Here is a 22,268-nt window from a genome sequence, read left to right on the forward strand (position 1 = left end):
CGCATAAACAGCTGCACGGATGCGCTGTTTTTGTTCAAATCAAAGCGTAAATACACGTAGAAAACGTATCCTTGTGTCGCGGCTGACACAGAATAGCGTATGCTGCTTGCGTTCAGTGGTTATTCTCCAAAATGGCGCTACGGTGATGCGGAGAGACACAGAGGAGATGAATTGTTGAATAAAGTCATTAATTTTGTTTTCTTTGCGTACAAAAATTATTCTCGTCGCTTCATAACGTTACGGTTGAACCACTGATGGTAGATGGACTATTCTGACGATGCTTTCATACTTTTCTGGACCTTGACAGTGTAATTTACTTGGAAGTCAATGGGACAGTCACAAGCCTCCCGGTTTTCATCCAAAATATCTTAAATTGTGTTCCGAAGATGAACGAAGCTTTCACGGGTTTGGAAAGACATGGGGGTAAGTGATTAATGACTATTTTCATTTTGGGGTGGAGTAACCCTTTAAGTTTTTAATAACTGCAACAACAGCAGAAACATTGAAATAATGACATTAACAAAGATGGGCAGATTTTAAATGATAAATGTCATAAAAAGATAAAGCTTGGTAATTGGAAAACCTCACATTTCAGACTTTAGACCATTTTTAAGAGAAGGGATATGAATCAAAATGATGATTGTAGGTGTTTTATCTGCTCTATTAATAATTCTAGATAGCTTATTATCGAAATTGTTTCGATTTTTAGACTGCACGTTCACTTATTTTACATCAACTTGTTAAACTTTACAACAGTGCATGAAAATTCAGTCTGATTTTTGCATTGGTTTGAACAAAAACAGCAGATGGGCCAAATGAAAATGCAAATCCCCTTGCAAATCTTCAGCGACCCGCTAGCTTGGGAACCAATGTGTTAGATTATTAAAATGTTCTTCACACTCACTGAAAGTTCTTCTGTGGCTGTCCCTTATTTGTCAAGGGCGTTCCTTGTTTTCTGTGGTAGAATGTGACTGATGAAATAAATGTACATGCTACAAATCAAATAAAGTATAATAAACAGTAATTCTGCAGGTTTAGGGTGGCATGCTTATCTCTACTGATCCACAGCCTACCTGCCCCTTAGAGGAACTGGTGTAATGCTCTCAGAAGATGAGCCAGCCACCATGTGCCACCTACTCTGGTGGGCATGAGTGGGTTTTGGCTGCTGTGCATAATTTGAATGCAGACTTCAAATTTCAGTGTTGAAAGGGGACTAATCTCTTCTTCCACTTCTTCCAAGTGCTGTTTTTGTCAACATTCTTGTATGAAAGATCCCGTCTGTGGACATGCAGAATAAACCCATGGTCCTCAGCCTGGCTACAGCAGTACTCTCTATGCTGCACCGTCAGTGGCTCTTCCATTCTTTGGCCCTCGCTTGACTGTAGAAACCGTCCATCATAACACAGATACTGTAGCTTTTGTTCTTGACATTGGCTTATGCTACTCACTCTCCTGCCCTACAAGTGCATGCATAAAGCATTTCTTGTTCCTCGACCACACTGTCATGACAGCAGGCCGACATCAACTAGAAGAATTTTGAGCATCTCTGAGTCTTTCCGTTCATCAGCCTTATCAAATAGAAAACAGGTAAACATTACAAAATCGCACTCCAGCTAGCTAGTGCTCACATAGTGTGATCTGTAACCTTAAAATAAGCTAACCTTACATTAGCTGCCTTTTGTCGTAAACAGGGATATGATAAATTGGTTCCTGGCAGTCTGCATGGGCTCTACACCTGCATGCCGGTCTGATAATATCTTCCATCTGTGGTGAAAGCATGGGTTCGCATTAATAACTAATAAAAAGTATTTTTTTTATGCATCCAGGTGAAGTAAAAAAAAAAAGCCTCATTCTCCTCTCTGAATTTCCATTTTACTTCAAAGGATCCCTTTTCAATTTTCTCCCAAATTTTCAGCCAATAGTACAGGAATATTAAGGGGCAAAAATGTAAAATGTTTTCCTCTGAAAGAGAAGTGCAAAGGTGGCCAATGACAATCCTTCCTCTGAGACAGTTCAGCCCCATTTGACAGGTGCTTATTTTATACCGTTCTTGACACGACGTTCTCATTTCACATGCAAGCAGGTTAGCCAGTCATAACTGATGTCATTTACATGTAGAAGTCTTGAAAGTACACCAGCAAAAGCAGTCTGTGTAATTGTAAGGGTCAGAAAGGGCAGACAATGATAATGAAAACTAAATTGTAACATTTTTGCATAATCTGCATTAAAAATACAGTAAGTGCTTCACAGCATTATAATGTACATTATGAAAGACATCTACAAAAAATGATGCTAAAGTGCTAGATGAAGGCAAGGTGACCTGAATGTTAATACTGGTGGATAAGCATGCACAATTAAATATCCAATATCTGCTGATATAGGCCTATATGCACAATACTTACTGATACTGATAAATAAAAAAAAATCACCAATATTAGCTGATTAATTATATGGCACCAATATATATTGCATACCTAAATCTCAGCATCCCCTGAGCCTCACAAACTTTTCACACAAATTGAGTTCTTCCTCCTCGTAACCCTGTAAACATGACTGTCAGTCAGATTGGAGCTTGTAAGCTTTTGCCACTTTTCGAGACGGTCCACGAGTGTGCTTCGTGCTCGTCTCATTAGAGTTTCACATCTGAAACTTAAATGATTAAACCTGCCCGCTCATAATTAGTTTTATTTCAGCCAGTCATGGTGTGTTTATGGAGCATTAGTATGCGCTTTGAACACTTTGAATTATTGATTCCAGTTGAAATCATACTGAGGTGATGGATTTCTCACAGGAGATCTTTGAATTACTGCCTAGAGCCAGGCATGTTTGAAAGAATCTCCGTCATTATTCCACAGCCGTTATTATCATAAACCACCTCAAGACAGCGAGTCTTATTGCATTCAAAAGTGGAATCTTATTTGGCCATTTCGCCAATAAACTCAAATATTACCATGCATACTGTATACATGCCCCAGAGGCAGTGCTGCATTGTTGTTTGCTAAGGTGTGATTTGGAGAGCTCATCTACAGCTCGTGCTGGTAATATTCAGGTTGTCATCCAGGATGGCCTGTGTTCTGTGTGCAGACGTGAGTGAGTCCGGTGGGCAGCTTGCATTGGCTGTTTGAAATAGAAATGAATCGATCTCAACATTGGCTCACTTCAGAATGGGAGGAGCAGCTCCTCTCCCCTTCTCTCTCTCTCTCTCTCTCTCTCTGTGTGTCTCTCCCTGACTCTACCAGTCACTGACGTGTTGCTTCCAGGGAAACTATCGCTCTGTATCCAAACACTCCGGCGAGCGATGCGGGAGAGAGCAGCGCCGCTCGTGTGTTGAAGGCAGGGACATTTGTGCGCCGTTCTGCGTTGCTCGTCTGTCCGCTTTCACGCTTCTCCTTTCGCCGCCTCACACATCCCACCGGATCAAGCTCGCTCTCCTCTCTGGCGCCGTGTGCGTGCGAAAGGGCTTTAATCGGAGGAGATGATCGGGGTAAACAGTGTTCAGGGGACCGGGAAGGTCCGCATGCGGGCTGGCGGCTCCGTCAAGTACAGCAGGGAGGAGCCAGTCAGGCGTCAGCCCCAGCACCGCTCCAAGTCTCTCAAAGTGTCCAGTTCTGCTGAATTCAACACTGGACTGCCCAAAAAGGAGAAGGTAACGAGCCTGACATTTGCTGTGGTGTTTGTGTGCCTGGAATGGAGGTGATTTTTCTCTGGCATTGTGATGTTGTTGGACTCGTTGTGGGATCTTTAGATCTCATTGCTGACATGATCTCGCATGCAGACTAAAGCTCTTCGTGTAACCCTGTTATTAAGTGCCTGCAGCACCGGGCGCAATACTCGCACTCAACAAAATGCTGCATTTCCCTGTGGATGAGACGTGTCCGTGTCCTTAAATTGGATTTATGTCTTTACCTGGCAGGCTTCTTTTAAGTGATGGATGGTTTAAATACAGCTTTTTTGCTGTTTGCTCCAGTTATTGAATGAAATGCATGCTGTTATTGTGACGGCATTAACGTGTCACCTTGACCCGGGTTAACAGAGTCTGTCTGTTTTAATGGCCACTGTGTTTGATTTATGATTCACAGACAGCATTGTAGCCTCTCCAGTGTAACTCACTCCCTCTTGCACACCCGTGTGTTTTCTGTTGTGCCGTAAACACGTCGGTGTAATGTGTCTGTGTCCAGCGGGCGGCATCCACTGACACACATCTCATGTGAGAGGAACATGGCTTTGTGTTTGGACACCTATGAACATTGACACCTTTCAATTTGAGTCAACTAAAATTGGAAAATTCCTGCACACATATGCAGTAAACGACAGTAATGCTTATAAAAAAATGCTTGCATCGGTTGCGATTTATTTAAAGGAAACTGATGATTTGGCTGGATTTAGAGGCTTAAGTGATATGACTTGGAATATGTGCACATTGGAGTTTATGGGTATTTTATGTTTATGGAGTTTATGTGACCATTTTTAACTGTATAGGTTGTGTTAATGACTTATTCAGATTATTTTATATAGAAATGTATATATATGTTTTTAGAGAGAGAGAGAGAATGCACATACAAATATTAGAATATTATTCATTTTATTTTTAAGATAGATTTTATATATAGATTGAAATTTTTTTTAGGAACTTTATTCATATAGTATAGTATAGAGTTGTCAGGAAGCGATGTGGGAGACAGTGAGGGTGATGACATAGGAAATAGGGTTGTGACGGTGAGGAAATTTTCCCACCGGTTAATCGACGTGTGACAACACCGGTAATACCAGTATCACCGCGGGGGTGGGGGCGTTCCCTCTTTTCCTCGCTTTTCTTTGCTTTTAAATAGCTTGTAAAAACGGCGTGCGCATTTTACTTTCACTTTCAAATAGTGGCAATTCGGAGTAAAGCAATTGTTAGCCGCGTTCAGTTTTTAATTGTAGTGTCTGTTCTTTTACTGAACTAAATGATTTTTATATTACTATAAAAAATCAAAACGATGGTGGGGGTCGATGACGCGGTGGGCAAGTGACGTAACCGGTGTTGCGGCTTAACACCGGTATCACCGTCAGCACAGTCTATGTAGGAAACAAACATGAACCGGGACTCAGACGAAGCACAAGCAAGCTATATGTTGGAGCGCTGCCCACGAGGCTATTGACTCCAACTGATTTTTTTATTTATTTTTTTTTTTTTAGAGCATGTGGTTTACATCACAACCTATTTTTATATCACATCAGGACTGTTTTTGTCAGTAATTTTAAGTTGAATTTAATTTCGTAACTAAAATCATTAAATAGAAAGACAAAATAATGTTTTCAAACAGGTTTCAATGTTCATTGGCTGGGTCAGTAGTTGTGCCTCTCGGACAGATCAGTGTTTTTAAAGCACCACATTGTTTACACTCTTCAGGAAATCAGTCTACTTATTTTTATAATTTTAAAGGTAACACTTTATTTTAAGGTCTCAACTAGTTGCTTATTATCATGAATATTACCAGAATATTAGCCATTTATTAGTACTAATTAAGCACATATTAATGCCTTATTCTACATGATCTGATTCTACATCCCTAAGCCTACCAATACCTAAACTTAGCAACTATCTAACTAACTATTAATAAGCAGCAAATTAGGAATTTATTGAGGGAAAAGTCGTAGTTAATAGTGAATAAGTGTTCCCTATTCTAAAGTGTTACCATTTTAAATATCAAGTAAAGCTCTTATATTCATGATTACTAATTACTGTTTTGCCCATAGATTCTTATTTAAAGTCCCTTACAGTAACAGTATACACTACTCTTTGCAATATAAAGCATTAAAGTTACCAGACTAGATTATTATCCACTAGGCCACATGCACATCACCTTTTGACATACAGCAGCAGCAGAGCAACACACAGCAAATTCTGGTAGAGGTTAGAATTGAAAGCGTTTTCAATGGAATGTAATTTCAAGTATTTGTTAGTGAAGTAAACAGATTTGCTTTAACAGATGCTTTAGATTTGTCATGTAACTATTCAAATAAACTCCTCATAAATTAAGAGCAGAATGTTTTCTGTTTCTCGGCAGTTTTATTGTTTGATTAATGTTAGCAGATATATCTAATTGCAAAGACCCGCTGGGTCAAAACAACCCAATTGCTGGGTTTGTCCCTATTTTACCCAGCACTGGGTTGTATTTAACCCAGCATTTTTTAGAGTGTAGAAGTGCATTTGATTATTCTCATGTTCACACAGATCACATGTGCACTTAGACATACAGGCCTTCAAAAGCAGCCATCTGTCAGTCAGAAAGCACAAAATTCTCTCATATTTGTATTAACACAAACGAGTGTGTTGCAGACCACAAGCATACGGGCCGTGACCCATCGTGTGTCATGCAGCAGTGTTATGAGACGGTGACTGTTGTGAGATATCGGCCGCTTCAGTGTCTGCCGTGGGTCACATCAGTGTTACGGTGACGTTCATGTGAAAAGTGTATCAGATGACAGCTGAGCGTACGTCTGTCTGTTTTATATTGCATGCTCATGAATGTAGTGAAGCCATTTTTGTCTGTCATATGACACCTGCGTGGATGTATAGTGTGCTTCTAAACATCTGCATGTGGTCTGTGTGTAATATCCATGCTAACAAATGAGATTTCTTCAGCATTTTGATGTTTGGTTTGACCTTTTGCTCACACTTCAATCTGGGAATCTGGGTGTGCATTTGCATAAATAGTGCAAATAAATTGTGTGACATTTTCACAATGAATTTTACTGATGGCACTGCATGAGAAAGCTTCATTAGTCCAGAAGAGACAGCGTTTCATCATAACTCATGATTCTACGGTGATTGAGATATTAAATAAAAGACCACAAGCACTGATCTGGTACGTTTTCCACTGCGATGAAGTTACAGTTACACGGCTCACACGTACCGTGGGACAGACCTCACATTTGAAGAACCGTTATTTAAGGAGGTTAAATGAATAAACTGTGCTTCAGGTGAACATGAATTCTATTAAACTGAATGCATACCATATACTAAGTCTTTGTCTTTTTTCTGTTTTTTTTCCCGTGCAGTCGTTGTATAACTCCATCAAGAACGAGAAGCTGGAATGGGTAGTGTAAGTATACTTCTGCATTCACCACCACCATTGCTCTTTTTTAGAACAGAAATAAAAAGAATAAACAGGAAATTCTAGAGAAAAAGCAGGGTATTAGGATCAGGCTGGAATCTGGATTCAAGTCAGCATTCCCATGAGCACATGCAATATTCACTGTCCCACAGATCATACGCCATCACCTTTAAAGCATCAAGTTTCCGTTCATCTTCCTTTCATCAAATGATGGTTTTATTTTTATCTTGGCTTTGGCCACACACAAATGCACAATAAACACATGGTCCAATTAAGGTCCAAAAAGTGTGTGTGATAGTGTGCTTTTGAGTCAAATGATTAGATTGGTGGCATTTGAGACATGAGCTGTAATTATGATCTTGAAAACATGACATTAGACTGACAATGTGCTTCTCTGATAACGGTCATAGAGCCAGACACCGTTCCATTGTGCCAAATTACAGCACACCCTCGCCAACTCTCTGCACCAACCGCAAACCACATCTGAACCTCGAGCTAATCTCTTGCTGTAACATCTAGTAAGCAGTAGTTATTTGCAGATTAAATATTAATTAATAACATGTTTTTCAACAACATGATATTCTGTTTATTAAAGCAGTATGAAGCCATGGATTACAGTGAATTTAGAACAGCTAAGGGGCATGTTTAGGCACTGCATGGTAGTGCTGTGTTCAAAATATCGATACGACGATGTATCGTCACAGAGATTTGACGATATGAGTATCGATACAGCTGGCCCTGTATCGATATTGTGGCACGTGTGCAGCAGTGGACCGTGCTTAATTTGTTTAAAATTTTACAACGTTTAAAATTGAGTAGAAAAGTGTGAGGTTTCTAAAAAAGAATGAATAGAGCATATATAGGCTACAACAAGGTTTAATCTGGCCGCAGAGGAACACAACTGGGTTGCCTGATATGAAGAGACGTAATCCCCGAAACAGAGCTTTACACTTGCGCAATACGGAAATATCTGCTAAATGTGTTACTTATCTTTGTCAACCTGGCAACCCTGTGCACGCGCTCTCTCCACTGTGGATAAACTTGCTTGCTTTCTGAAAACACCAGTTAGCTTGCAGTTTAGCGATCTCCACTTCAGTAATCTATTCTCAGAAAAGTGTGATTCATCAACTGTTCATTTACGACACAGAGAGAGAGAGAGAGCTGTGTATGTATGAATGACCACCGTTTTGCCGTGTTTCTCTATTACGTGGCCTCTGTATCGTGATACATATCGTATCGTGACTGCTGGTGATACACAGCCCTACTGCATGGAGCATCACTGATTGAGTGCTCTGGGTAAATACAATTTTTGTCAATCACCACAGAAAATATGTTTTTGACAATAGATTTTTAACAATTTGTGGTTGTAAAAGTAAACATTAAAATTCATACTATTTTGAAATACACAACTTTCATATACATATAAACCTGTTAATCTCTCTCACACACACATAAAACAAAAATAAAAAAGGACAAAAAAAAAGAAATGTATTTTTTCTGTGGTCAACATTGTCAAAATTTTATATTGAACCTGGAATATTTCTTTAAATCAAAGCTAAGTTGTTTTTCAGCTATTGCCAAGCAACACACATAGCAGTAATACTGATGTAATGAGGTCACAGGTGTGTGTTTATAAAGTATTTTACAATGGCTTTGAGCGCAATTTGATAAATTCACTGTCCAGCCAGATCACACGGAATATTTTCAACTTTAAAATACAAACTGTATTGTAAACATATAGGGAAAGAAAGTGATGGCGTCACTGCAATTTTCTTCGAGGGATTTTTCTCGCAAAAATGAAAACTCTGTGGAACTAGACATTTAAAAATATATAAAAAAAAAAAAATGCAATTTGTTGATTCAGTGGAAGTCAGTGGTGTCCAGCATGGTTTTGGACCCCACTGAATTTGAAGTGAGTAAGTGGTGACAGAATTTTCATATTTGGGTAAACTGTCCCTTTAAATCTGTTTTAAAAATTAATTAAAACAGATTTTAAAATTTGGCATATTCAGTTTAGATTCGGTTAGATTCTGTTTTGCGGTGATTCCTTGGATTAAAAAAAAAAAATGTTTTCACAAAATGTTCTTTAGTGCAAATCTAGCAGAAGTTACCGAATTTTAGGTTTTCAAAACCTCAGAAATGACCTTTTGTTAACAAGAAGCAAAGCTGTGCTTAACAGTGCTTTAGCATATTGAAATGATACTTGGTATATGTAATTGCCATCTTACTCGGAAGCTACCTGAACAGTTTGAGGACAATGCCACCTACTGGCCAAGAAATCTCATTAAAATAATGTGACTAATTATAGTAGACATGTCAAGTCGTGAGAGTGGTCCCTTTAGATTTCTAAAGCCCAATGTTCCAAGCTAATTCACTAATGAAGTCTGCTGTGAAGACAAATGGCGCTGTATCTTGGCAGTGTTTTTGTTTTTGCATATTAAAGTGACCTCGGAACCATGCCATGAGAGCCGCTTTCCCCTTTTTCACCAAAATAGTGCCTTCTTAGAAACAGCATAACATATTTCCACAGACTTGAGAGCTGGACAATAACATAACCTTCTAACCAAGAGCACTGGAGTGGTACGTTAGGATGATTTTGGGGGCTGGAGCAGACAGGGCCCAAACAGGGGTGTCAAAGCGCATAACGATCGAATGGAGATTGTCTGCACATTTCACTCCACCCTCAGCCATTCCAATTAGGGGTGTAACGATTCACTCGTTTTCTCGATGCATCGATTACAAACTCTGACGATGCATATGCATCGATCTTGAAACATGGATTTTGAATCGTGAACCATCGATTTCGGACAGTAATCGATTTAAAACGTTACGAATCCAATGACTCGCGATTTCTATAGTGATTCATTCGATTCGTAACGTTTTAAATCGATTACTACGATTATTAATATATACACATTAAATTACTACAAGCACGAATTAATGCAGACCTTGGCTTGAGCAGTGTTCGTGCCTCGCATTTCTCCTTCACGCGCTCCACTATTTACCGCCTGTGACTGTCACAGGATTGCGCTCGCGCTCGGTTCCTCTCACTGACACATTTTTTGAGCAGCTGATGTGTGATCTCTCCTTAGTACTCGTGGCCAGTAATGCTAAAGTGAAGTAGTTTGCTTTTCAGTAGTTTTTCAATGGCTCTCGGTCATACCGACGTCATTACCTGAGCAGTCGAAGGCTTGCGCATTTATTGCATGGACAGAGCAAAAATATAAGTGTCTAAAGCATACGCACAGTTCCAATGAATGACAAATGTGTTTTAACAATGTCGTTCAACCGAATGTACGAAGAAAACTGTTAAAATAACCACAGCATTAACAACAACCTTGAAATAAGAGCGCGAGGTTTATCTGTTAATCAGATGCATGAAAGTAGAATTCGTTGCTATAGCAAACAGACCTCCGGCGCGTTTACTTTCAGGATCATCATTCGCCGATGGAGAGGAAAAGTTAAATACTATAGCATTTTATTTTATGAAAATGAGATAAAGACGTTTTGTGACAAAATGTTAGCCTACATAATACTTTTAAAGCTCTTTTTTTTTTTTTTGTAATCTTTGCTTACATAAATTTCTACATATGCCATGTCATGCCATATCATCATTAAACTAGCATCTAATAATGGACAAAAGTGTTTTTTGTTCTGTAACCATAAAGGCTGCTGTGTAATTTGCCCCCTGACTAAGCATTTAAAGAATTTAGGGGAAGCATTTAAATAAGCTTGTGAATGTACTTAAAGAATGCAGAATCGAATCGTTAATCGAATCGAATTGAATTTAATTGTGAATCGAATCAAATTGAATCGTTCTGAATTTGCAAAAATCGTTCTTGAATCGAATCGAAAACCTATGAATCGTGAATCGAATCGATTCGCTGTCTAGCCAAAGATTCACAGCCCTAATTCCAATGGATCTATAGAGGGGCCAAGAGCAATATCAGGGTGTCCGCGGGTCCTTAAAAAGTCTTAAAATGTCTTAAATAACGTTTTCCTAATAAGGCCTTAAAAAGTCTTAAATTCGAATTCGATGGGTCTTAAATATGTTTGGTCACATTACCGCTAAAATATCTTCAGTCTGACGGACCTAAATGACTGTTTACAATCAGTGGACAGACCGAAGATTTTTTCTTCCCTGCTGTAGTTGCTGCATCATCAGAGAGAATCGCAGTAGCAGAATACAGGTCGAACTGCCTGACCAGACAAATAGCCTGATTAAAACACAAGTGACAAAAAATAACCAGCGAAGTATCGAAGAATGATTCTTCTCATTTTATTAGCCTACATTCAATGTAAACAGCAATTGATCACTGCGGTGACGTGGTTGTCACGGCGACCGTCACAGCCCTAGGATGAATTAATCAAAAGTAGGTCATTACACTTAAATCAAATCGTGATATGGACTAGTATCTGTAAATATTAAGCCGCAAAAATACTATTTGAATGAATGTGAATGAATGGAGCAGACGCGTGGTTTTGTTTACTTCACACATACTGAAGCGTGCAGTGATTTCAGCCTCTTGACGTCTCACTAAATGAGAAAATAAATACATGAACATCTCCAGAACTGCTCTGAGAGTCACTTCATGAACATTTGACCGTTTCATTTGAGTAAAACTATCATCATATCATACACACACAGAAATTTAAAGGTATTCACGGCAAACCGTCAAAATAAAAGTTTGGTTTAACTTGAAGACATTGAGCCAGAAATACATTAATATTGTTCGATAGAATGTACATGCCATTACACTTAAATCAAATCGTGATATGTACTAGTATCTGTAAATATTAAGCCGCAAAAATACTATTTGAATGAATGTGAATGAATGGAGCAGACGCGTGGTTTTGTTTACTTCACACATACTGAAGCGTGCAGTGATTTCAGCCTCTTGACGTCTCACTAAATGAGAAAATAAATACATGAACATCTCCAGAACTGCTCTGAGAGTCACTTCATGAACATTTGACCGTTTCATTTGAGTAAAACTATCATCATATCATACACACACAGAAATTTAAAGGTATTCACGGCAAACCGTCAAAATAAAAGTTTGGTTTAACTTGAAGACATTGAGCCAGAAATACATTAATATTGTTCGATAGAATGTACATGCTACTACTACTACTACTACTACTACTACTACTACTACTACTACTACTACTACTAATAATAATAATAATACAATTATGAAAACTTTATTTTATTAAGGAATAATCACACATTTGTTCCATGTTTTAATTTTAATGTTTGCCTAAAAAGGTTTGATTTTCAATAATTTAAAGATAAATGAAATTGTTTTATGCCTTCATTTGATAACCAGAAAAATTTAAAAACACAACAGAATTTCTGAGGAAAATAAAAACGTTTCATAAGGCTATTGTAAGAATAAACTTGAATAAATTAATTAGTTTTTATGCATTCAACTAATTAGACATGCTAAAACACAGAATTTGGTAACAATTAAACATATGGTGAGAACAAATAAAACAGGGCCCTAAACATGTAATTTTTGTTAAACTTTGAATACATTGATGTGAAATTATGTAAGTTTTAATGATTTTAACTAATTAGACATGCTTTTTGATTAATACAATTTAATTGAACCAGCATGATTAAATTAAAGTGATTTATTACAATTAAAGGAGTCCAGAACAATTAAAACGGAAAAAAATGGAATTTGGAAAAAAATAAAACGGAATTTGGGAAAAAATAAAACTAATTTCATGGGGCCCTAGAAATAGTTGTCACTAGTGGTTGAACAAATCGTAGTTGATTCGTGATCTGTACAGACCAAGTCCTACGGATCGGCACACATGTGATCCGCGGATTAATTGCACAATCTAACCATAATATGGTGAAAGTTTATCAATTGTAGGTGTTTACACACGCAAGCGATTTTAAACCATTCCAGCGGAGGTCAAAGGTGAAAGGGAACTCTATTTGTTACTCATGTGCTGTTTTCTATGTGCACAGCCACACACACATGAAGAGAGGCATGTTTGACTGCATGCAAACACCAACTGAACCCTCTTTCATATCTCCTTGCGTTTGAACAGAGACATATACACATAAAATTATGACAATCTCGACAATCATTCTGGTAAATGCAGTCGGTTATGTCTTAAGTGAAGGAGAAAGGCTAAGAAAGAAATCTGATGTGTATCATTATATTGGATCCGTGCATCAGTTCTTAAAGGGACAGCATCCTATAAATACCTGCTGCTGTCATAAATGCTCATCAAACAACAAAACACAGCTTTGACAAAGATTAATCTATATTTAATTTATACAGTGAACACTACGCAGTGTTGTTTTACACTTAATTATTAAATTTCTGTACCTGGATTCTTTTTGTAACATTGTTCTGTTGTATTTATCTATGCTTGTAATTTGTGTATTTTTTTTGTTCTTTACTTTCTGTTCTCTCGTCTCTTTAATCTTTAATGTTTGAACTTTCTTAGTTAGGCTAGTAGTTTTTGCTGTGGTATTGAAGAATTATTAGCTTTATGTTAGAAATGGAAAGCAAAGTTACACTGAAATATTTTTTCTTTTCTTGCTGATCCAAAAAACAATCCAACCCGTGGCTCAAAAACCGTAATATGAGATTGTTGTCACCCAATGGTGCAACCAAATTTAGCGCAACTGTTTTTGGTAGCTTTGGTTAATTATTTTGTCTGGTCCTATCCGGTGTAAATCAGAGTGAATTTTATATCATTGATTGTAAATATTAAAAGTGCATCATACCACAAAGGAAGGACATTTCAGAAGACCCTTGTTAGAAAGTCATTGCAAATAAAGTTGCAAAACCGCTTCGAAGTCTCTACTGCTCCTGCGAACTACAATCAACTAAAGTGGAACTACTTGTTTGACTTAGGTTCTGGTGTGTATGGCAAAAACCAAACAAGAACTTCATCCCGACAGTCAAGCATGTTGGAGGTCGTGTAATGGTCTGGCGATGCTTCTCCAGGAGAATCTGAAGTCTAGTTCTAGTAGTTTTGCTTTGTGTCAGTCTTTCAAAATTGAATTGTATGTGCTCTGGAAATCTGGTAGTAGTTTTTGGTTTGCGGCAAGCAGGTCAGGGGCACCTGTGAACTTTTGGCACTGTAGTTTCCTCTGGTCAATAGCTATAAATACTGGCTCATTTAAAAAAGTTTGCTGCTTGCAGCTTTATTACATTTCGCATTGGGAAATCATGGATTAGTGCCCATGAAATAACACTTGTATCGTCAGTTCCAATCTGTGTTTTAATGGTTTGTCATAATTTCTGATCTGGCGGTGGTTGGATAGGCCAAGGATCGCTCTGTGTCTGTTGTGCAAAAGTGTGCAGCCCTGTTTCATGAGACGTTTTAATTAGATTTGGAAAAGTGCAGTCAGTTCACATTAATGGCTAATGTCGTTTTCTTAAAGTCATATGCATACAGAAACAGTCATTTATAGCTAGCTCTGTTTGTTTCTCATCTTGCTGAAATACTCTGCCTCCATCATCATTTATCTGGGTTTTTATAGGGTTTTGTGGAGACTGAGTGCTATATATAGAGAGGGAGAATGAAATAGTCTGCTGAAATGAATTGTTTTCTGATTTGAAATATGTTGATGGTTGATTTTGTGGATAGGTAAATCTCATCTGCCTGTTAAAGGTGTGATTCAGCTTGAGTAAGTGGATGGGAACTTCTAAAAGGGTCATTTATTTACAGAGACAAGACTAGTTCTGACTAACTTGACTTGTTGGCTATTTCAGTATTTATTCATGTTTTTGTTTTTTTTTCAATAGCGTGTGTGATCCTTCTTTACATAAAGGGAGTCTTTGAGCATTTCTTATGCGTCCTGACACTGGACTAATTTCAGAAAGCAAATAGTGGTCTCAAGCTTCAAACATATTACAGCAAGCTGAGGTAAATGGCTGCTATTGGGATTGTTAGTTTCCTAGCAACGTTCTTTTCCATGACTGACAGAAGCGCCAACCTTCAGGGTCCGAGTCCGGAGTCTTTGCATTTCAGAAAACGTAGCAAAAAATGTCTAAAACCCAACAAGCATCTTCTCAGCTGTTAATATGACACAGTATTGAAGTGTGCGAACATAACGTTTAGTGGCATGTGTCAAGTTACAGACCCACTTCAAATGACCCGTTAATGTTGTGACCTCTGATGGTCATGCTACTGTCGCATGATTACAACTGTTGGTCTTTATTCAAATGCTCTTTCCACCTGCCGTACAAAAGAAAGAGGTGTGTGTGTGAGGAACAGATCTAAAGTCAGCACATGCACTACCTTCCAAAAATCTCTTCTGCTCGCCAAAGCTGTAAATGTTTGATAAAAAATACAGTAATATACAGTCAAGTAGTACAGTGTTCATTGCAGCAGGCACATAGCTGACGTTTGTAAATAAGCTGCTATCTATAATACAATATTGCAGTTAGTTATGTAATTTGTAACACTTTAGTGTAGGGACCAATTGTCACTGTCAGTTAGTTGCTTATTAGCATGCCGATTTTTATTGGCAGTGTATTACTATTTATAAAGCACATATTAATACCTTATTTTGCATGAGCATATTCTAGATCCTTTAATCCACCCCATACCCAAATGTAACAAATACCTTACTAACTATTAATAAGCAGCCAATTAGGAGTTTATTCGGTCAAAAGTCGTAATTAATGGTTAGTTAATAGTGAGAATTGGACCTTAAAATAAAATGTGACCATGTAATCTGTCAGATTACTGGTTTTGTAATGTATTCTGACTACCTTTTGATTACTTTTAGATGACTTTTCTTGCATATAACAGATGTGAATATGATTGTTGTGTACCATATTGTACTTCATTTGACCCTCTAACTCTAGCATGCTCTATTCTAATTCTATTTGATCTATTTGTTTTCTTTTTCATTAAAAACATATTGATCTTCTAACACTTGCACTCTCTATTCTAGCTACTTGTTTTCTTTTTATTTATTATAAAAAATGGCCCTCTAACACTAGCATTCTCTATTCTTTTTATATTCTTTTAACTTGTTTTATTTTTGTTTAAAAAAAGACCCTCTAACACTAACGTTCCCTATTCCTTTCTATTCTATCTTTTTATTTATTATAAAAAAAACCTTGCTAACCTTGCTTGCATTAGGCTAACGGAGACTTGCCTCAGCACTTATATATCATTGCTCTTTTGTTGATTTTGATTGCTTCTATTGTGCTCATTTGTAAGTCGCTTTGGATAAAAGCGTCTGCTAAATGACAATGTAAATATATTTCTTTCAAAACTGAGCAAATTAAAACGAAATATAATCTAATTACTTACATTTTGGCATCTGATTACGTAATCCAGATTACATGTAATGAACCGGTGTCTGGTTCTATAAAAAACTAGTGTAAATGCCTTCCAAGATACCCTACCTAGTTTTTAGGAGCCCTGCCAGCCATACGTGAGCAGTAATAGATGGCATGTGTGTATGCGGTGATTGTGAAACACTAACTGCCATATGGGATGAAGATAGCAGCATATAGAGCAGGAATAGTACATTGGATTTGTACCTGTTGGGTGGATAAACATTTATGTGACCTTCTATAAACTGGAGTGTGCATACTGTACCAAATCAGATATCAATGTGATCCATCAAGATGCATGAATTGTATCTTGCTGTCATTTAGCTGTCGTGTAAAAGAGATGATATTAACAAATGACATTTAGATGAAATCTACTGATTTTTCCTGCTTTTTATTTTCACAAATGTCAGGCGGCCACATGATAACAGATGTGCATTATGAGTCAGTGGTCAGTGTGTTTGTGTGGGGATTCCTGCAGTGATGTTGAATGACTGCAGACTCTCCCACACATCAGTCTCTTACAGAAATTAGTTTCCACAGCTCAAACCTGTTCAGACTCTCACTACAGACACTTCATGCATTGTCAGGGCTGTGGGAGAGTTGTCATGCATGACGGTTGATGGGATGTGTGTGTGTGTGTGTGTGTTGTAGTGATGGAGATGAGCTGAAGAAGTCTCTGTCTGAGCTGGCGGATAAGAACCATCACTCTCACACTAAGAGCATCAGTCGCATCAGCAGCAGCAGTAACCCGTTCCTGGACATTGCCCATGACCCCAATGCTGCTGTCTACAAAACTGGCTTCCTGGCCCGCAAAATGCACGCTGACATGGACGGGAAGAAAAGTAAGATTTAATCTGAAGCTATCATGTCATACAACACCTGCTCATTTTGAGGATAAAATGTGACCCGGACCACAAAACCAGTCATAAGGGTCAATTTTTTGAAATTGAGATTTATACATCATCTAAAAGCTGAATAAATAAGCTTACCATTGATGTATGGTTTGTTAGGATAGGACAATATTTGGCTGAGATACAACTATTTGAAAATCTGGAATCTGAGGGTGCAAAAAAATCTAAATATTGAGAAAATCACCTTTAAAGTTGTCCAAATGAAGTTCTTAGCAATGCATATTACTAATCAAAAATTAAGTTTTGATATATTTACGGTAGGAAATTTATAAAATATCTTCATGGAACATGATCTTTACGTAATATCTTAATGATTGTGGGCATAAAAAAAAATCAATAATTTTGACCCATACAATGTTTTTTGGCTATTGCTACAAATATACCCCAGCGACTTGAGACTGCTTTTGTGCTCCAGGGTCACAAATGTATATGATCCAGCAGCCATGCAGCATGATTTTGAAACAGGAGTAAAAAATACTGTTAAAATGTTTAGTTTAATTTAATACTTTAAGCTAAAATTATTTATTTTTTATTTCAAATTGAAAAGACAAATAATAAAAAGCACTTTTCAACTGAAGATTTTTTTTTTTTTTAGCAGGTCAGGTCATTCAAATGACTTTTACTTCTAGTTTTTAGGAAGCATTTTGATTTATTAATTCTTTATGTAATTAAAATGATTTTTCGTAAGCACGTTATATTTATGACTCTTTATAACTGAAGCATCTGGGTCTGCAGGGAATGATGGGAAAGAACATTAAATAAATGCTGTGTAATGTGAACGAGGATAAAGCAGGTGTGATTCAGTGCTTTGGCAAGCACACATGGTGAAATGGGATTTTGGCTGTAGTCTCTCATATATTATGTCCACTTATTTTTCCTTCCTAATGAGATTCTAGAGTCACTAGAAAACCCGCTGAGCTGTTGTGTCTGTTTGAAGAGACGCACCGATTACAGCTCGTCCTGCAGAAGAATCTCAAACACTGACAGCTGATATGATCAAAAATGATATGATAGAAAAGTTTAAAAGGATGCTTTCACGAACTATAAATAGTTCTGTTTTTGTGTTATATGCACTACCATCCAAAAGTTTTGGGTCAGTAAAATATTGAAAGAAATTCATAGTTTTATTCAGCAAGGATGCATTAAATTGCTCAAAAGTGGCAGTAAAGACATTTATAATGTTACAATTAGTGCTGTCAAATATACTGTATACTGTGTATATTTATTATGTATATATATATATATATAAATACACACACAGGCATGTATATATTTCAGAAAAATAGGTTGTTTATATATTAAGCATATTTATTTATCATATAAATTATATGAATATAAATATAGACATGTAAATACATGTAAATATTTTAAATATATATACTGTATTTGTGTATATATACATAATAAATATACACAGAACACACATAAATTATGCAAACAAAAACTTTTATTTTGTTTGCGATTAATCGTTTGATAGCACTAGTTACAATATTTATATTTCAAATGGTCTTTTTAACTTTCTATTTTTTTTTTAATCTTGAAAATCACAGTTTCCACAAAAATATGAAGCAGCACAGCTGTTTTCAACATTGATAATAATCAGAAATGTTTCTTAAGCAGCAAATCAGCATATGATTTCTGAAGGAACGTGTGACACTGAAGACTGGAGTAATGATGCTGAAAATTCACAGAAATAAATTACACTATAACATATATTCGCATAGAAAACAGCTATTTGAAATTATAATATTTCATGATGTTACTGTTTTACTGTATTTTTTTTATAAAATAAATGCAGCCTTGGTGAGCAAAAGAGACTTCTTTCAAAAACCTAATAAAAGTACTGACCGCAAACTTCTGAACAGATGTTTGAATATATCTAACGGGGTAAAACTGAAGTGGATACCTTCCTACTGGCAGAAGACGTGCCAACGTGAGTTTAGTCTCCAATACCAGCCGTGCCAGTGCGGTCTAATGAGCGTGCCCATGGGAGAATTACAGTCGGGATATAAACAGCAGGGCTTTAGTGATCTGCTGCATCACATGCTGAGAGCATTTAGGCCAGGGTCCCAGAGGTGCCATCAGCGCACTACCGAGAACTCAGTCTGTATGGGGTGTGAAGGATTCGGATGCTTCCCAAAGCACCTATAGCACAGCCGTAAATAAAGCTGTTCTACAGAGACGTTATCAAGGGAATCATTTGACAGGAGAAATGTAAGTAATGCCCTTCAGAGGTGGAACAGACTGGTGAAATGTTTGGTTGACCCTTTTTAACACAACAGTATGGAACGTACAGGGACAAAGTAACAGTTCACTTTGATCACAGTCACGTCTTACTGTCAATTCTTTATCCTATAAAAGACGGTTATGAAGCATTTGATATTTATATTCAGACAATTACAAGCTGTTATCAGTTCCTACTCTCATAAAATGCATGCACTACATGTTGACTTTTAAACCTAAATGTAACGTTCAGCATCAGATATTTCAGCACAATTAATGTTTTGCGCTGAATATTAATTGTCTCCCTCTGTCCGCGTGCGCACGCCCGCCGCGCCGGCGGTCATTCAGATTTAAACTTAACGCAGATTATCAGGGCGGGCCTTTATGCAAAAATGGAAATGCTTGCGTGAATTTGTGACATTTACAGTTAAGCATATGACCGTAAAATGAAAGTTTTTGCGCTGAGGACGCACACGCATCTGTCAAACTGCCTGACAGGCTAAGCCATACGCTAATGCATTAAGTTAGTTTAAAGCTTAAAATAAATAATTCTCATGTTTTGGGCAGCTTGGTTCACATACTTCTCCCGCAGCATCTCATTCTGTTTCCTCCACTATTTTTAGATGCATTTTGTAATTCAGTGCTGTAATTTGACGCGACCGGCTGAAGTTGGACGTGCACTGTGGGCAGACCCGACTAATCATTAATGAGAATCGTTGTCGATTATTTTATCGATAATAATCGATTGTATCAATTAGTTGTTGCAGCCCTAGATGAGAGAATTCACGAGTCATAATTCAGTTAACAAGTGTGCGATGAACAACAAAACACCGCTGTTTCAGCGATGACTCATCTGAACGCCTCTGATTGGCCATTTCGTTCATAAACTCAACAGAATCATGTGTGATTGTTTATAATGCGCAACACTGTAAAAACATGGAAAAATAAACATAATGGAACAAATAAGCCCTAATATTAATTAGATAGTATTACTAGCCTAATAATAATAATAATAATAATAATCGTCTTGCTATCGTCAAAGGCATCAGCTACAGGTGATAGCTCTGACTATCGTCGATACACGATACTTTTATCAATCGGCACAACCCTATCATTTACTAGAGCTTGCAGTTAATTGAAATACAGTTCTGATTTTGGTTTCGGCCTCCACTGATTATGAAAATACAATAATCTAGATAAAATGTTTATTGCGCCCCATTCCGCCCCCTTCTAGTGGTGTGCTTTCGCTCCTCTATAAAAGCCAGATTTCATGCACAAAACGGTAAAATAATGTAACTTGACTTTTGTAAAATGGGACGTGCTTGATTTATTAAAGTTGATTAGATTTACATTTAGTCATTTAGAAGACGCTTTTATCCAAAGCGACTTACAAATGAGGACAATGGAAGCAATCAAAATCAACAAAAGAGCAATGATATGCAAGTGCCATAACAAGTCTCAGTTAGCTTAATGCAGTACACGTAGCAAGTTTTTTAAAATGATATAATAAATAAAAAGAAAACAGATAGAATAGAAAAAGATTAGAAAAGCTAGTGTTAGTTTTTTTGTAAGAAAACAAGCAGTTAGTAAATGAATAGAGTGCAAGTCTAAAAGGTACAATTTTTTTTTTTTTAAAGAATAGAATTAGAATAGAGAGTGCTAGAGTTAGAGGGTCAAATAAAGATGGAAGAGATGTGTTTTAACCGATTCTTGAAGATGGCTAAGGACTCAGCTACTCTGATTGAGTTGGGCAGGTCATTCCACCAGGAGGGAACGTTTAATTTAAAAGTCCGTGAAAGTGATTTTGTTCCTTATTTGGGATGGCATAATAAAGCGACGTTCAAACGCAAGCTTCTAGAGGGCACATAAGCCTGAAGTAATTAATTTAGGTAAAGGGGTGCAGAGCCAGTGGTGGTTTTGTAGGCAAACATTAATGCCTTGAATTTTATGTGAGCAGCTATTGGTAGCCAGTGCAAACCAGGAGGATCTGGTGGTTAACCGTGTCAAAAGCAGCGGACTGCTCCAGCAAAATAAGTATTGAAGATTTGGAATCCGCTCTTGCCAGTCTTAGGGCTTCAACAACTGAGAGCAAGGCAGTCTCGGGTGAATGTCCACTTCTGAAACCAGACTGGTTGCTGTCAAGGAGGTTGTTCTGTGTGAGAAAGGCAGAGACTTGGTTGAACACAGCTCGTTCAAGTGTTTTTGCAATGAAAGGTAGAAGGGAACCTTTCTGTAGTTCTCTAAAAGAGATGGGTTAAGGGTGGGTTTCTTATGTATTGGGGTTATACGAGCCTGTCTAAATGCTGAGGGGAAAACACCAGTGTGAAAGGGTTGTGTTAATGATGTGTTTGAGTGCAGGTACAACGGCAGGAGAAATGGCTTGAAGGAGATGAGATGGAATAGGATCAAGCGGACAAGTAGTAGGATGATTAGAAAGGATGAATTTGGAGACTTCTGCCTCAGAGAGTGAAGAGAAGGATGTGAACGAGTGAATGTTTGCCGGTAAGATGTGCTTGATAGATTGTGGTGTGGAAAATTGTGCACTGATGGTTTTAATTTTATTAATGAAGAATGTGGCAAAGTCGTCAGCTGTTAGAGTTGATGAAGGAGGGGGAGGAGGAGGACAAAGGAGCGAGGAAAATGTTTAAAGAGCATGCGAGAGTTAGACGAATTGTTCATTTTGTTATCATAGTATGTCCTTTTAG

The 22,268-nt window shown here is 37.5% G+C and overlaps 1 protein-coding gene across 1 annotated transcript in view; it reads left to right on the forward strand.

Annotated features, from left to right (window-relative positions):
* The window catches only part of LOC107665472 (PH and SEC7 domain-containing protein 1-like), a 118,185-nt gene that overhangs the window by 81,334 nt on the left and 14,583 nt on the right, over window positions 1-22,268 (forward strand). Inside the window, exons 10-11 of the mRNA XM_016456366.1 lie at window positions 7,045-7,088; window positions 17,081-17,271. Of these exons, the coding sequence (XP_016311852.1) occupies window positions 7,045-7,088; window positions 17,081-17,271 (235 nt within the window). The remainder of the gene's footprint in view (window positions 1-7,044; window positions 7,089-17,080; window positions 17,272-22,268) is intronic.

This window comes from Sinocyclocheilus anshuiensis, unplaced genomic scaffold, assembly GCF_001515605.1.
Source record: "Sinocyclocheilus anshuiensis isolate Anshui unplaced genomic scaffold, SAMN03320099.WGS_v1.1 scaffold755, whole genome shotgun sequence".
Lineage (NCBI taxonomy): Eukaryota > Metazoa > Chordata > Actinopteri > Cypriniformes > Cyprinidae > Sinocyclocheilus > Sinocyclocheilus anshuiensis.